This window comes from Phaseolus vulgaris, chromosome 5, assembly GCF_051622355.1.
Source record: "Phaseolus vulgaris cultivar YP4 chromosome 5, ASM5162235v1, whole genome shotgun sequence".
Taxonomy (NCBI): domain Eukaryota; kingdom Viridiplantae; phylum Streptophyta; class Magnoliopsida; order Fabales; family Fabaceae; genus Phaseolus; species Phaseolus vulgaris.
The window spans coordinates 42,890,810-42,905,816 of record NC_143502.1 but is presented as its reverse complement, the minus strand read 5'-3'; the positions used below and the strand labels follow the sequence as shown (position 1 = coordinate 42,905,816).

Genomic DNA, 15,007 nt, shown 5'->3' with positions numbered 1-15,007 from the left:
CCGGATTTTTTTGTCCGAAATAAAATTTTAATTTTTGTTTCTGGATTTTTATTTCCGAAACTCAATAATTACTTCGGGATTTATTTTTCTGAAATATATTATTTTCAATTCTGGATTTTTATTTCCGGAATTAAGGGCATTTTTGACAATTAAAAAAATATGTTGGGTGCAGGTTAAAAATGATTGGGTGCAGGGAGCATTTGCCTTGAGAATATTTGTCGAAGCTGCAACAGAGGCAAATTCTCACTACACCTCCATATTTTTTTTTTAATTTCAATATTACTCTTTTGAGTATATGTAAGGATTTATTTTTAGTAAAGAGTGTGGTGACTTCTTCATTTTTAAGTGGTATTGGTTACTTGTGGTGGTTGGTGATTGTTCATTGAAGTGAGTTTTGTAGTATTTTTACCATTCATTTTTTGTTTGCTTATTTCTTTTTTCATTTTTATTTGTATATTGCATTGTAAAATCCATAACACTCCTTATTATAATATGTATTTTGAATTGTGTAATCTGAAAGGTAATTTTGGATCTAAAAATACCTTCTCAATTGTACTATCTGGAATATATTTTAAAATTACATTTCAGATTATACAATCCGAAATACAAATCATAGTAAATAGATATTACAGATTGTATAATCCAGAAGTTATTACTGGATTCAGAAATACCTTTCTGATTCTGTAATCTTAAATGAATTTTTTATTTAAAAAAAAATATTATAAATTGTAGAATTTGGGAGATTTAAATAGAAAAAGTAACAATTTCTAGATTGTAGAATCCAAAATGTATTTTTTCTAAAACAAGATGGCTTTTTCGCCTAGTCTATGGAGTGACAGGAGAAAGGTGCAAAAAGAAATAGCCCAAAAAGCTACAGGCAGCAATGAAATTTTGCCATGGAAAAGTGACACGTGTGGAAGCAAATAATTTTGAATTGAATAATATAACTATATTTTAAATAGCATAGTAAAATAGAAAATGGTTGATGATAATCAGAGGTAGATATGTCTGGTTCGAAAGCAAAAAATAAGTAAGCATTGATGCAAAAACAAAATTTGGCATTTACATAGGCCCCTCTCACCTTTCCATTTCCTTCACTCTGTGCCAATTGCCAACTGCCCTGCACAATCCTAATGGATGCTTCCTTACATATACTCTCATGTAAATGTATGTGGCTTTATAAAGTACACAAGTATCCTCCAACTTTTGTTTTTATATTCTTCTTTTGCTCATGTAAATGGAACAAGTCCAGATCTCTCACGCATTCCATTCAAACATTTTATGGTATATAAGTGGATGAAAGTCTCATCGATTTTATAAAGTTGAATTAGGTTTAAAGTTCACTTCTTAATATGTGTTATTAAAGTCTATTCTAACAAGAGTTTTGTTCAGTTTAGTCTATTCTAACAAAAGTCTATTCTTGAATCAGATTATCTGCTATCTATCCGATCACCCATAAACGTAAATATATAGTCCTATGTACAAGTTGACATATCTAGACGGATGTGTTCTTAATATATTATTAGAGTATATTCTAGCGAGAGTTTGTTCGGCTTATCACGTTATCCGCTATCGAACACCCATAAACGTAAGTATATAATCCTATGTACAAGTTAACATATATGATCGGATGTGTTTTTAATATGTTATTAGAGTCTATTCTAGTGAGACTTTGTTTGGTTGATTAGGTTATCTGCTATCGGACCACCATAAACGTAAATATATAGTTTCATGCACAAATTGACATATCTCGACAGATATGTTGGAGATCAGACATCGACTAGAGATGAAGATCTTGTTTAAAGTTCACTTCTTAATACAATACATAAAGATACAATACATAAAGATAAGATGCAGAGAAAACAAAGTCCTTTTTAAGTTCGATTTTGTGTTGTAATTACTTTTGTTCTGTATGCTGGTTGGCTTCATTTAACGAAGTGCTTATCTCTCTTCTCTCGCTAGTTTTATAACAAGCAAGACACTGGCATAGAATTGCGAAGCTGCAGTGGCGTGTGAGTGGTGGAAATGAAGAAGCAGTGTTGTGAAGAATCAGAGAGAACTGTTGGATCCTGCGAATGTTGGTTGGATGATGCATGCATCGTTGACATGGATTGCTTTGTGAAGACCCTTTCAAGCATCAAACAGAAGGGTATTCGTGCAGACTTGATCGATTTTGTGTTGTAATTACTTTTGTTCTGTATGCTGGTTGGCTTCATTTAACGAAGTGCTTATCTCTCTTCTCTCGCTAGTTTTATAACAAGCAAGACACTGGCATAGAATTGCGAAGCTGCAGTGGCGTGTGAGTGGTGGAAATGAAGAAGCAGTGTTGTGAAGAATCAGAGAGAACTGTTGGATCCTGCGAATGTTGGTTGGATGATGCATGCATCGTTGACATGGATTGCTTTGTGAAGACCCTTTCAAGCATCAAACAGAAGGGTATTCGTGCAGACTTGATCGGTTCCATCATCACTCATTATGCTTCCATTTGGCTCCCTGACCTCTCTGAGCATGGTGTCACCACTCAATTCCAATCCCCCCAAAGCATCACCAATTCATGCGGAGACCTTGGTCAATGTTCTGCCTCCTGAGAAGGATTCTGTGCCATGCAACTTCCTCCTTCGCCTTCTCAGAACCGCCATCATGGTTCGGGTTGATGCTGCTTACAGAGCTGAGATTGAGAACCGCATTTCCTCGCAGCTAGATCAAGCTTCTCTCAAAGAGCTCATGATACCCTCCTTCAGCCACACCTGTGGAACTCTCTTGGATGTTGAGCTTGTTCTCAGGTTGGTGAAGACGTTTTTGAGTATGGATCGGGACGGTGCTGCTCTGGTTAAGGTGGCCAAGTTGGTTGATTGCTACCTTGCTGAGGCTGCTGTGGATGCCGGTTTGTCCTTGTCTGAGTTTCGTACACTTGCTGGAGTTCTTCCAAGCCATGCAAGAGCCACAGATGATGGCTTGTACAGAGCCATTGACACTTATCTAAAGGTATGTCTTCTCATTTTAGTTTCAAATTATTTGATGAACAAAACCTTAATAATAACTAGACTTTAAATCTAACTCAACCTTATAAAACCGATTTAGAATTGATGTTTGCACTCATTTATTATATACTATGAAATATCTTAATTTCTAGTTGGTTTGAGATCTCCAACACACCCTTCACGTCGAGGCTACCAACTCGTGCGTGAGACTATATATTATGGGTGGTCTGATAATTGTTCGATAACGAGTAACCTGATAAGTCTAACAAACAATTGCTAAAATAGGCTAAAAAAAGACTCTAATATTATATTAAGAAATTGACTTTAAACCTAACTCAACCTTATAAAACCGGCTTATAAGGTAAGGTTTGCACCCACTTATATACTATGAAATGTCTTAATCTTTAGTCGATTTGTGATTTCAGAATAACACAGAAATAAAGTTAATGTTTCTTTGGATTAGAAATCAAAGGTGAAACTCCAATTCTAAATGAAAAACAACAACAGAAAAACACCTATAGAATTGTCTGTAAGTTTTGTTGCTTCTTTGATTCATCAGAGGTAATTGTTATGTGATTCTTGCCTCTTAATTTACGTATTGATTCCAAGGAGGGAGATGATGGATTAAAACCCTTCATTCTGCATATCCTGGAAAATGCTTCTTATGTTGTCACTGGCATAAGATTCTTTTGAGAGGGAATAGGTGAAGTGAAACTGAAATAACATAAATGTGCTTCATGTGGGGCTACTAGATCATAACTGTGAGAAATTGTTTTCAAGATTTGGCTTTTCTCTTGTTCCACGCACTGATACATATAAAAGCTTACGCAAATGCTTTACTGAAATGGAACGTAATTAATGCTCTTTTGAGAACAGAAAACTCTTTCTAGTTTAGATGTTAAAGCTTGGCTTTTCCTTCTGGTTGTTCTGTGCATTTATTACTTGTTGCCAATCCAAAAGGTGCATCACTAGCCTCCTAAATTTAGGTAACCCGTCACGTACAAGTAGAACTGTATTAGTAGTTAGTCTTCCCACATGTTATTTGAATAATACAAACTTGTCCTATTGCTGATTAGAACTTCATTTCACCATTAAAATATCATCACTTTAGACAGTACTTGATGGGGACATGCATGTTACTAGTTATTGCTCAAAATTTATGTTGATAATCATGAACTAAACTATAGTCCTAGATTAGATATCGTTTCAAGACTTGAAGATTTGAGAAGCATGATTCTTTCACTATTTGTGGTGGTGAGAGTATACGAGACTCAGGCACACCTCTTAAATGGAATGTCCGTGTGGGACACATGTATCGAACACTGACACCCGTACGACACATATATGTGAAGTGTCTAATTCAAAAAAATATTTGTTAGATTACTCACAACGGTTCCAACACAATTTTAAAAGAAAAATACATTAATTTTCTAAAAACTTAAACTTATTGTATAAATTTTTATTGTAATTATAAAAATAATGACCAATTCTTTTTGAACTAGTAATGAGAAACATCTTTTTGCTACAAAAAAAACTAAGACATACTTGTGTACATAAATTTTTATTGTCAATTTATATAATTCATAATTATATAATATATAAATTCGTGTCCATGTCCTACATTTTAGAGATTATACATATTCGAGTGTCCGTGTTTGTGTCGTACCAGTGTCCCTGTGTGTTTGTGATACATTATGATTTTGAACCTCTAAACTCTGGTTATGTGTTGTAGGCACATCAAGGTGTGTCAAAGCAAGAAAGGAAGGGCCTGTGCAGACTTCTTGATAGCAGGAAACTGACACCAGAGGCCTCACTTCATGCAGCTCAAAATGAAAGGTTGCCTGTGAGAGCTGTGATTCAGGTGCTGTTCTCTGAACAAGCCAAACTCAACCGCCAAGTAGATTGGAGTGGCTCCTTCAGCTTGAGGAGCCCAAATGGAGGCCTTGACCCACTGGGACGCTGCCTTTCAAAGAGAGAGATGAATGCTCAGCAGCTGGAGATAAGGAAGCTGAAGGAAGATGTTAACAGGCTGCAAAACCAGCTGAATGCCATGAAAGTGCAGATGGAGAAGAAGAAGGGCTTATTCAAATGGTAGAAACTTGGAATCAATACGTAAATTAAGAGGCATTCATTTCTAGAATGATGAATACGAGAGTAAGAAGTAACAATAGAAATTAAGGTCATTCAAATTTCTAGAACCTAAACAACTACTATGTTTGATTATGATGCACGAGTTGTTTTAATAAATAGTATATATAATTAAATTAGATTTAAATATGCTGTTCTTTTTTACTATAATGTAAAATTGATTTTTTCCCTAATCTAAATTTTAGACCTCTTGAAAAGTGATATTGTGGAAACTATTAGAATGAGTCATTATCAAACGAATTTTTAGTGTGAATTATATTACTTGTTTTGGTTTCTAAAATTAGTTTTTATTTAGTGATTTTGTTGCTGTGCTTAATTCTAATAAATAAAGCAAATGTTGCATTAAAGGGCATTAACGGGAATTCAAAATTCAGTTTTTGCGAAGCAGAAAAAGTAAAAGAAAAAGAAACCTAAATTGCTTGGCAGCAAAAACAAGCTGTTATCACTTATCAAATATTTGACAACTTTGAAATCTTATACACAAATACAAAACAATGGCTACATTTCACACACTTATTTTCTCTCCTTTTTTTTTGGATTATAGATTTCACTAACTTTATTCAACTAAACACAACTCAAATTGTAAAATCATCAAGAAACAAAAGGTACAAAAAAATGCATTATGCATAGCATCAATCAAATGTATCTGTGTATTCATAAATTTACAGCTTTCTTGATTGTCTTGAAGGATGACCTCAAGAAACTGTTTGAGGCTGCAAGATCATCACTTGCTGTTGGCTTCTTCCGAATGCAGTCCACACCTTTTCTGATACCAAAAAGCAAAGATGGAGATGATGGAATTCTCCTCAGGGTCTTGGCACTCTCTGATCTAGGAAGAAGTCTTTTTTCCTTTTTATGTTCTTCCTTTTTCTCCATCCCTTCAACATTAGGAGTGCAATTTCCTTCACCTATGCAAGCTTCTTCTGAGTAATTTTTATGTCCTGTAGGCAAAACACTGCTAGACTCATTTTCTATTGTATCTTCTTGATTCTTGTCTTCAAGAAGTTGCAGCTGCTTCTCTTCATAATCAGAATCTGAAACTTTTGAGATCTTCAACTCCTTTTGTGGGAACTTCTGATTCAGTTGTTGGATTATTTTTTCTTCAATTCTATGAGAAGCATTTTCATTTGTTTCTTCTGGATCAGTTCCTGGTTGTGGACTATTTTCCAAAAGCATTTGAAGCCACTTCTCCACATTCCCTTTTCCACGTTGCTTTCTGGTTTCTTCATCTTCCTCGATTTCTGTCTCATGAAGACCTGTGAATGAAATGCCACAACTCCTCTTGCCTTCTCTGATTTTAAGCTTCTCAAGTCTTTGCTCAATTGAGTTTTCTTCATCCAATGCAACAACACCTGATGTAGTATGCTCCTCTAGCTTCTCTTCTGTGTCATCTTTAGCTGGCATTTTTATCTTCTCTTCTTTATCTTCCTGCTTTTGCTCCTCGTTTGCAGAGTAGTCAACTTCGGATGCCCTTTGTTCCTCCTCTAATAACACTCTGAGCTCCTTGTGCCAAGGTGTTCTTGGTCTGGGCCCAGGCAAGTAAAGAGCAGGTTTACTCTCTCTCTCTTCTAAAGTGGCATAATCTATTCTTGACCTTTTCCTTCCTTGCTCCCATTCAGGTCTAATCTGCTTCTCTATGTCATCTCTTTGTTTGTATTTCTTGTGAAGATCTTTCTCTGCACCATCACAAATTGCCTTCTGTGCTTCAAGTCTAGCCATTAGTGCATTAGTTGCAGCCAGGTTCAATCTTACCTGTTCCTTATAAATAACACTCCTGCAACAGAACCAATTATTAAAAACGAGTAGTTGCAGTCCAAAGAAAAACATTTATTATATGTAAAATACAAGAAAAACACTCCACTCAAGTTAATAAGACATTTTTAAGTAGTTCACACTCTTAAGAAAATTAGTTAATTTAGTTGATAACAATAAATTTGTCAGTAATTTGTATGGTAGTTCCAAAATTATCCTATTGTATTTAATGCCAAAGTAGTTGAGTGAAGCTTGTGTATTCATACTATTTATATTCTCTAAAATCAAATTTAAATAATTAATGTATCAGAAAAAATATTTTTCTCAAAAGGGTTCTTAGAAATAGGGACAAAGGAGTATCCTTTTTAAGTTTTGAGAGTCTTTAGGGCACAGTTAATGCCCTTTACCAATAAAATATAAAGAAAAGTATTATTGGTAATAACAAGAAAATACACCATTTCAATTCACTGGTAGTTGGACTTACTGGTGCATGGTGTCCCTAATCATCTTCTCTAGCATAATCCTGTAAGAAGATTGAGCCTCAGCTAACCGTCTGCACTTTTCTGCCTTCCTTTTACGTTTTATGAGAGCCAATTCCAGGTCTTGAATAGTGAGCTTTTCTTCCTCATTTTTTAGCTTCATTTCATCCACTTCATCATCTAGCTTCTGTATTTCTGCCTGCATTTTTGTAGCTTCCTCTCTTTGCTTCAGGGAATCTCTAGCCATGACAATTGCTTGGTAGGGGTTTTTCACAAAATCTGGATCTTCATTTTCTTTCAGCATATTGCCATTTCTTTTCCTTGCAGCTACTGAAAAGAGTTTAAATCAGAGGATGGTCAGATACAAAATCAATCTCTATCTTCAAATCATTTAACCAATTCAAATTTTGAACGATAATCATCAACTGCCACCAACCTATTGCAGGAGACATTGGCCTTGGCTTCCTATTGTAATCGAGTTGTCTCAAAGCTAATGCATCACAAGGTTCCCTTCGAGATTCTACTATTGCCGCCGGAGCCAGGCCTAACTCTTCTTTCAAACCAAAAAAGTGTTGTGGAAAAGAATGAGAATCCACTATTTGTGAAGCATTCAATTCTTGATTTTCTCCTTCATAGAACAAAAATGAAAAGGCCCTGTGCCTGTCATTTGCAAATACAAATACCATTACCCTTCCACTACACGTCCAAGAAAAATTGAGAAACAAAAATAAAATAAAGAATCAAAAAAAAAAATCCATGCCTGAAGTCTGAATTTGATGATGCAAAAACAGACAGGAACTGGTTCACAGATATCCCCAATTGGAAATCCCACCATGGCACCAAGAATTCCAGCTTGTTTTTCTTCCTCTTACAGACTTGCCGCTGCAATATCCTTAGATTGCTAAGAACAGTCAAACCCCCCCCTGCATTGCCATACCAAAGGAGCAAAATCACAACCCAATTGAATTCCACTTCTACACATTCTCAAAACATAAAAAGAAAAGAAAAGAAAATTACTTGAACAAGGAAACCAGTGATCACACCATGTGACACACACACACCCCAATTGAATTCTACTTCTACACATTCTCAAAACAGAAAAAGAAAAGAAAAGAAAATTACTTCAACAAGGAAACCAGAGATCACACCATGTGACACACACACACACCCCAATTGAGTTCCACTTCTACACATTCTCAAAACAGAAAAAGAAAAGAAAATTACTTGAACAAGGAAACCAGTGATCAACATCCCAAGCCAGAGGAGAGGCCGAATCCGCGTGATAATAGATCACATTGCCATAACCATCCACTCGAATTACTGCAGGGTCAAAGCCAGCATTCCTGAGATTCGCCATATTGTCAATAACACAACACAAACAATGCATAAGAAATCAAAATTGAAACTTTCAGAATCTTCCAAATTGCAACCTACCCCAGATGGCGGAGCTGCTTCCACAAGACACTGACAAAGATCTTAGGCTTGCTGGTCGCCTTAGCTTTGGGATCAATAATCGGAAACATCTCATCCAAATCCCTAGCTCTCTCAGCCTAAAACAGCAAGCAACAATACAAAATTCTTGAATTCAAACTCAAAACTTGCTTAAAAAGTGTTCTTTACTGAAAGATCAATTTTTTTCTTTACCTCTTGTTCTTGCAAAGCATAAGGGATGAAGGTAAAGGGAGGGCCATGGCTGTAGGTACTGAAACCCCTGTCACGGCAGAGTTTTGCGAAGGCTTTAGGGTAGCCAAGGTTCTCATTCACTAGCATTTCATCTGGGGCGAACCCATAATCCTCAGCTTCTGCCATTACCCTTTGGATGGGGTTTGAAGTTGTTGCAGTTTTTGTTTTTGTGGGAGGAGGAGGAGGAGGAGCGTGTTCTGTTTTGTATTCTGTTTGGTTTGGTTGAAGTAATGTACCTAAGACGAAGACAACCAACGGTCGAATCGAATTTAACTTTCAAAGGTTTGAAACTGAATTAAAGATTGGGATCACTTTACATTCTATGTAATAAATTTGGTGCAAGAGGGTTCCCTCTCTATACTACTAACATGGTAACGGTTACAAAGGAGTAGGATATGTCATACTCAATCTATCTAGTTTTTTGTTAGGACTAGAGTGCCCCTCAAATAATTGTGATTTTAATATAATTTTAAAATTATTTATTTTAGTATAAAGTTATTTTTTTTCTAGTTATAAGAGTATGATTGTCAATATATCATATTTCATATAATTTGTTAGTATTTTTTTTAATGTTTAGAGACTAAAGTGTTCAAAATGTTACTTTAATCAAAGATACTTATTTATAATATTTTTATTTTATTTTTTATTTTATTTATATTTTATATAAAAATTATGAGTATTAATATGCTAACAACCATGCATCCTATTGTAACTAGAAAAAAAATATTTACTAAAAATGAAGTAATTTTGAAATTGTTTTGATTAGATCACACTTGTAAGCTATGTCTTTCAATTTAAAATTATTAAAATAATATTTTTTTAAAATTATTTTTTCTTCTATTTTTAAGAGTTGTAATATGGAACAATTTATTGTGTATTTATAATTTTTATACGTTCATATTTTAAAATTGATTTGTTTTAGATTGATTATTTATTTTAATTTTGTAAGCAAAAGGAATAGAGTGGGTGAAGTGTAGTTCTTGTTGTTGTGCATTAATTAATGTGATGGAAAAATTTTGAAATCAGGAAGCAAGAAATGATTTTGTAACAAATCCATTTGGTTTGAGAAAATTGAGGGCACTGTTTTGAAAAAAGGTACCAAAAAGTGTCTTTTATTTCAAACAAAGTACACTCCCAAAAAAGAAACAAAATTGTTGTAATATAGAGGCATGCTCTTAGTGGGTTAACGGTACTTAGGTGGAAAAACTTGGTCTCTATGTTGTGTTTTTTCTTTGTCTTCAAATTTTTATGGTACTTAAGTTTTCCATCATACCATTGGATTTGGTGCTGGAAAATATTGCACTCAATTGCTCCATTTTTGGTACCTTTTTAATTAACCCTACCATTCAATCCTCTTTCAACTCTATCATCATTCATCACGCTCTTTCACTATCATATCATATCTTCTTATATACTATCTTTCTTATGTTCTTTTTTTGGAAAAATCCAATTATTTATATTTAATAAGTTAAAATTTAATGTTTATATTATTTTAATTTTTAATTTTTTATCTATATCTATATAAAATGAAAATTCCTCATCTGATATATTGTTTTAAAATATAACAGTATGTAATCAGATTTTTTTTTTTATATTAGTTGCAATATTAAAAGATAAATAAAATGTGTATGTGGTTATTTTGAAGATGTGATAGTTTTCGTCTACTAATTTATCTCTTGTGACTAATCTTTATGATAATTTTGTGTTGTTGATCTTAAAATATTATTGATGGGAAATTTATTTACCTTCAGATTAAATTGGAGAATCTGTATAGTTATAAATAAATGTCGAAATAAGAATTGAGAAAAGTAAATAATATATTAGTGTGTATGTTTGTAATTGAAATTATTAAAATACAATGTTTTGAAAAAAAAAATATATGTTGGAACAAAAAGAATAAATGTATATTAGAATGTGGAATATAATTTTAAGAACAAACCCCATTTTGGTATTTTGAAAGTGTTTCTATTACATTAATTATTCAAATTAAGAAAAATTTAAATATAGCCAAAAGTTTTAATTGTTCCATCTAAGTTTTTTTAATTTAAGTATTTATTATCATTTTGATTCTTAAATATATGTGAATATTATTTTGAAGAAACATTTTTAAAAAAAAAATTAGATTAGTGTGTGATAAATAAATTTAATTTTCAATGACTTATTGAATTCTGTTTACAGTTCCAGAGACTAATGTGCCATTGACAAACACTTGCAGATACTAAAATAGTAGTTTCATTTCAACACGCATGACAGTGTTGACTTTTTTAAAAAAATTTATTGTAAATCTAAAACTAGTTATGATAAAGTTGAAGGTACCATTCCATATATAATGAGATGACATATACTAAGGGTATTTTTATCTTTTCCACACTCTTATGGAGGTGCAAGAAGAAACTATGGGAGTGTAGGAAGAAACACCCTCAAATTGATAGCCACATTGTGCTGGACTGAATTGTTTTGCATGGGTTGCCTATCTCCCTGTTGACGGTTTCTTCCTGCACCTCCATACCTTCTTCTGCCACCTCCATACACAACTTGAAAATACATTTTTATCCTTCTTGTGTTACTTCCATAGATTAGTTTCTGGATTATGTAATTCGGAAACTCATTTGAAAAAAGACTTCCGAATTACATAATCCGAAATTTTTATTAACTTTCGGATTATGTAATCCGGAGAGTAATCATGGATCTGAAAAATGGCTTCCGGATTATGTAATCCGGAAGCTAATTACACATTTAAAAAATAACTTCCGAATTACATAATTCAGAATATTGTAAAAGGGTATTTTTGGAAATTTGGAAATTTATGGAGGTGAGAGAAGAAGGTATGGAGGTGCAGGAAGAAACAGTCCTCCCTGTTTTGGACAATTTATTTTTTAGCACCCACATGCTTTCTTATTTCTTATTCATAGATATGAGTAAAGTTCAAATCGTAATTTCTTTTATATAATTTAAAAGTCTGTATAATTTAAAATTAAAAAATGTATTATAAATTTAAAAATATATTGTAAATTTAAAAATATATTGTAAATTGTAGAATCAAAAATATATTTATAGGTAAAAAATATATTTTGTAGTGTTGAATTCAAAATATGTTTTCAATTTTTCGCAATCCACAAATCTAAAATATGGATAATTTAAATTTTTTTTATATGAGGTGCATGAAGAAATTAGAGTGACCAAAAGAAAAAATACTTCAAACACTAGGAATGATTTCAAAAAAATATATACATAAGATCACTTTAGGAATGATCAAACCCTAAATAAAAGTAGACTTAAACACACTAGAAACTCTGAAAAACACTTCTGAAAAAAGACTAACCAAACCAACAAAACTTTTAGAAAGTACCACCTCCAACTCAAAAAACACCACCCCACTTACCAAGAACATAAACAAACTAAACTACGAGCATAAACATAAAAGTGGGACAAGACATCAATCCGAATAGGAAAAACAAATAGATGACACTTAAAGGATAATCAAGAATAGACCTTTAATTGAGTTAAAAAAAAAAAATTGCATGTGAGGAAATTAAGTGGATCTACTACATGTATATTGATGTTTAGTTTTATTTTGTCTATGGTGGCAGAACATTCCTGGGTGGTGGAGATGGTACTATTGGGCATGTCCTGTGGCTTGGACCTTACATGGTTTGGCTGCATCACAGTTTGGGGATAAAGGAGACAGTGAAAGAGTTTGTGAGAAGATAGTTTGGTTATAGAGATGATTTTGTAGGAGTTGGTGCAGGTGTGGTTTGCAGTGCTATTTGCTACTATCTTTGCTCTTTCTGTGAAGGTTTTCAATTTTTGAAGGCGATAGAATAGAATATATGGTTTCAAGTGAAGGGGAAAATATAAAAAAGATATGAATTAGGTGATGACCCCTTTGTAAGCATTTTGAACTAAAGGTGGCTTACCATGCTTCTCACTTGTCCAACCAGGTTCAATGTCTCTGATTCATCAAGACACAACATTGACACATGTTTTTATCTAATGTAGACACACTTGACATTGTTATTGTTATATAATGCAGTACACAATGAAGCTTCTATTTGTGTGTGGTGGGGTTTTGGTGATATTCATCTAGTAAAGAATAAGTTAAAAACATTATCATCAACAAAACAAAATTACAAATTGCAAGTTGTTCCTACCATATCAATGAGTTACAATCAATCGGAGTTTTAGGTTTTAAAGTTTAAGGTTTAAAATTTAGAAAATGAACAATTTTACTTTCGAAATGAGATTATTTTTAATAATATAAAAAAATCGAAGTAATGCTTTGTAATGATCACAAGATTTATCAAACACTACCCTTTAAAAAAGAATATAAGGTTTAAGGTTGCAAGTTGCAAGTTCCTACGAGTTACAATAAATCAAGAGTTTTAGAATTTAAGTTTTAGAATTTAAAAATAAAGAATTTCGCTTTATTTTATTAAAATGAAGTTATTTTTTAAAAATTACATGAAAAAATCGAATTAATATAGTATGACTTTATTATAAAAAAAATATATAATTTTTTCATAATAAAATCGTGTTACATTAATACGATTTCTTTATATCCATAATTTTCTAAAAAACAATTGTGAAAACGATTTCTTCATGATGTACAATTTCTTTATATTCATAATTTTCTCAAAAACAACCTCATCTCAATGAAAAATTGAAAAAATTGACCCACTTTAGTAAAACAAAAAGCATAATCAAGACATTACAAATTACAATACCACCCTTCATGAAGTCTATGAAAAAGGTTCAAAAGAGGTGGCAAAGAAAATGGACAAATAATTTAGTATTAATCTCCATGGCCACCTTCCCACCATAGTTATTCACAATGTCTTCCAATACAGTCTAGTCTCGTTTGGTGTGTACTAAAAAAACATTTTTTTTTCTCAAAGAACCAAATTAACAAACATAGTTTTATTAGAAATAAAAAACCCATCTAGAAGATCTAGAAGAAAAGAACAATTTAAAATAGAAACATGGTGAGTGGTCAAGCCACGGAACCAGATCCCATGAATGAATTTAGTTGGGAAAGCAAAAAAAAGAGAAAGAGTCAAAACCAATTTATTGTTTGATTTAACAAATGGCATGCTCAATGGTAACTTCACCTTTCTTCTTTCACACACTTTCTCTAAACAAACAAATTTCATGGCTGCTTTCCTGTTACAAACCCTACTTTATTCCCTTGCAACTTGCTTCATCTTTTTCTGGATAAACAATTTTAAAACACACTGTGCTTCATGAATGCTTTGCAATGATCACAAGATTTCATCAAACACCACCCTTTGAGAAAGAAAAGTAATTGCTAATTTGTTATTGTATTTTTCTCATAATTCTTCTTTGCTTTTATGAAAAAAGTGAAACTTGTCTTAATGGGTAATTTGGAGCATTCAAATTCAAAGGACCAGTGTTTTTTTTTTCAACAATTTCAGAAATTTTTTATGAATCCAGAGTCAAGTCAAGGCTTTGATGGTTTCTTTCTGGTTTTGCCAATGTTTCGGAAACGAAGACTCAAAGGCAATAACAACGAAATTCAAACTTTCAGTGATTTATTTTCTTTAAATCAAGATTAAAAAAATGGAAATTTTCACTTACGTTTTTGCTGATGTAATTTATTAGGTGATTTCACTGTTTTCTTTGTGTCTTGATTTTAATAAGGTGACATGTCTTGTCAGAACGAAAGTTGCGGCTCAAAAGTCTTCTCGCCAGATATTTTTTTTTGGATAATCCTAATCTTTTGAATCACATTATTTTTTTTTTAGTTTTTTATTATTTTATTATTTTTGCTCAATTATTATTCACATTATCAACTACTGTTATTATCACTAATCATTATTCCAACGTGAACTACTGGGCTCAGCCGCCTTATTTTAATCCGTTAATTAAGAGCAATTAGTATTGTCTTATTTTAAAAAAAAATATTTGGTTAGTTATTAAATTGATTTTTTTAATATAAAGATATAG

General features: G+C 32.6%; 2 protein-coding genes across 3 annotated transcripts; one reads left to right on the top strand and one right to left on the bottom strand.

The window, feature by feature from the left end:
- The first annotated feature begins 2,213 nt into the window (after nt 1-2,213).
- Nucleotides 2,214-5,256, top strand: LOC137835994 (coleoptile phototropism protein 1). The gene is given in 3 exon segments (XM_068644785.2): nt 2,214-2,554; nt 2,556-2,985; nt 4,714-5,256. Coding segments are annotated over 3 exon segments (1,035 nt in total). The 5' UTR covers nt 2,214-2,312; the 3' UTR covers nt 5,077-5,256.
- Nucleotides 5,257-5,546: 290 nt separating this feature from the next.
- LOC137835993 (trichohyalin) lies at nt 5,547-9,408 on the bottom strand. Of its 2 annotated transcripts, XM_068644784.2 has the most exons (7): nt 9,005-9,408; nt 8,795-8,910; nt 8,585-8,703; nt 8,121-8,283; nt 7,797-8,020; nt 7,366-7,690; nt 5,547-6,903 (listed from the first exon to the last, which is right to left on the bottom strand). In XM_068644784.2, the coding sequence occupies exons 1-7, from the start codon at nt 9,167-9,169 to the stop codon at nt 5,784-5,786; spliced, it is 2,232 nt and encodes a 743-aa protein (XP_068500885.2). In that variant the 5' UTR covers nt 9,170-9,408; the 3' UTR covers nt 5,547-5,783. The 2 variants fall into 2 exon arrangements, with proteins under 2 accessions (XP_068500885.2, XP_090158813.1); XM_090302687.1 differs by lacking the exons at nt 8,585-8,703; nt 8,795-8,910; nt 9,005-9,408 and adding an exon at nt 8,378-8,529.
- Between the last annotated feature and the right edge of the window lie 5,599 nt (nt 9,409-15,007).

Bases quoted from the DNA above. Each gene is read 5' to 3' on its own strand.
- LOC137835993 (XM_068644784.2), bottom strand. From the start codon at position 9,169: ATGGCAGAAGCTGAGGATTATGGGTTCGCCCCAGATGAAATGCTAGTG. The intron at 8,704-8,794 runs GTAGGTTGCAAT...GGCGAATCTCAG, and splicing joins AAGCAGCTCCGCCATCTGGG to GAATGCTGGCTTTGACCCTG. The intron at 8,021-8,120 runs GCATGGATTTTT...TGCAAATGACAG, and splicing joins TCATCAAATTCAGACTTCAG to GCACAGGGCCTTTTCATTTT.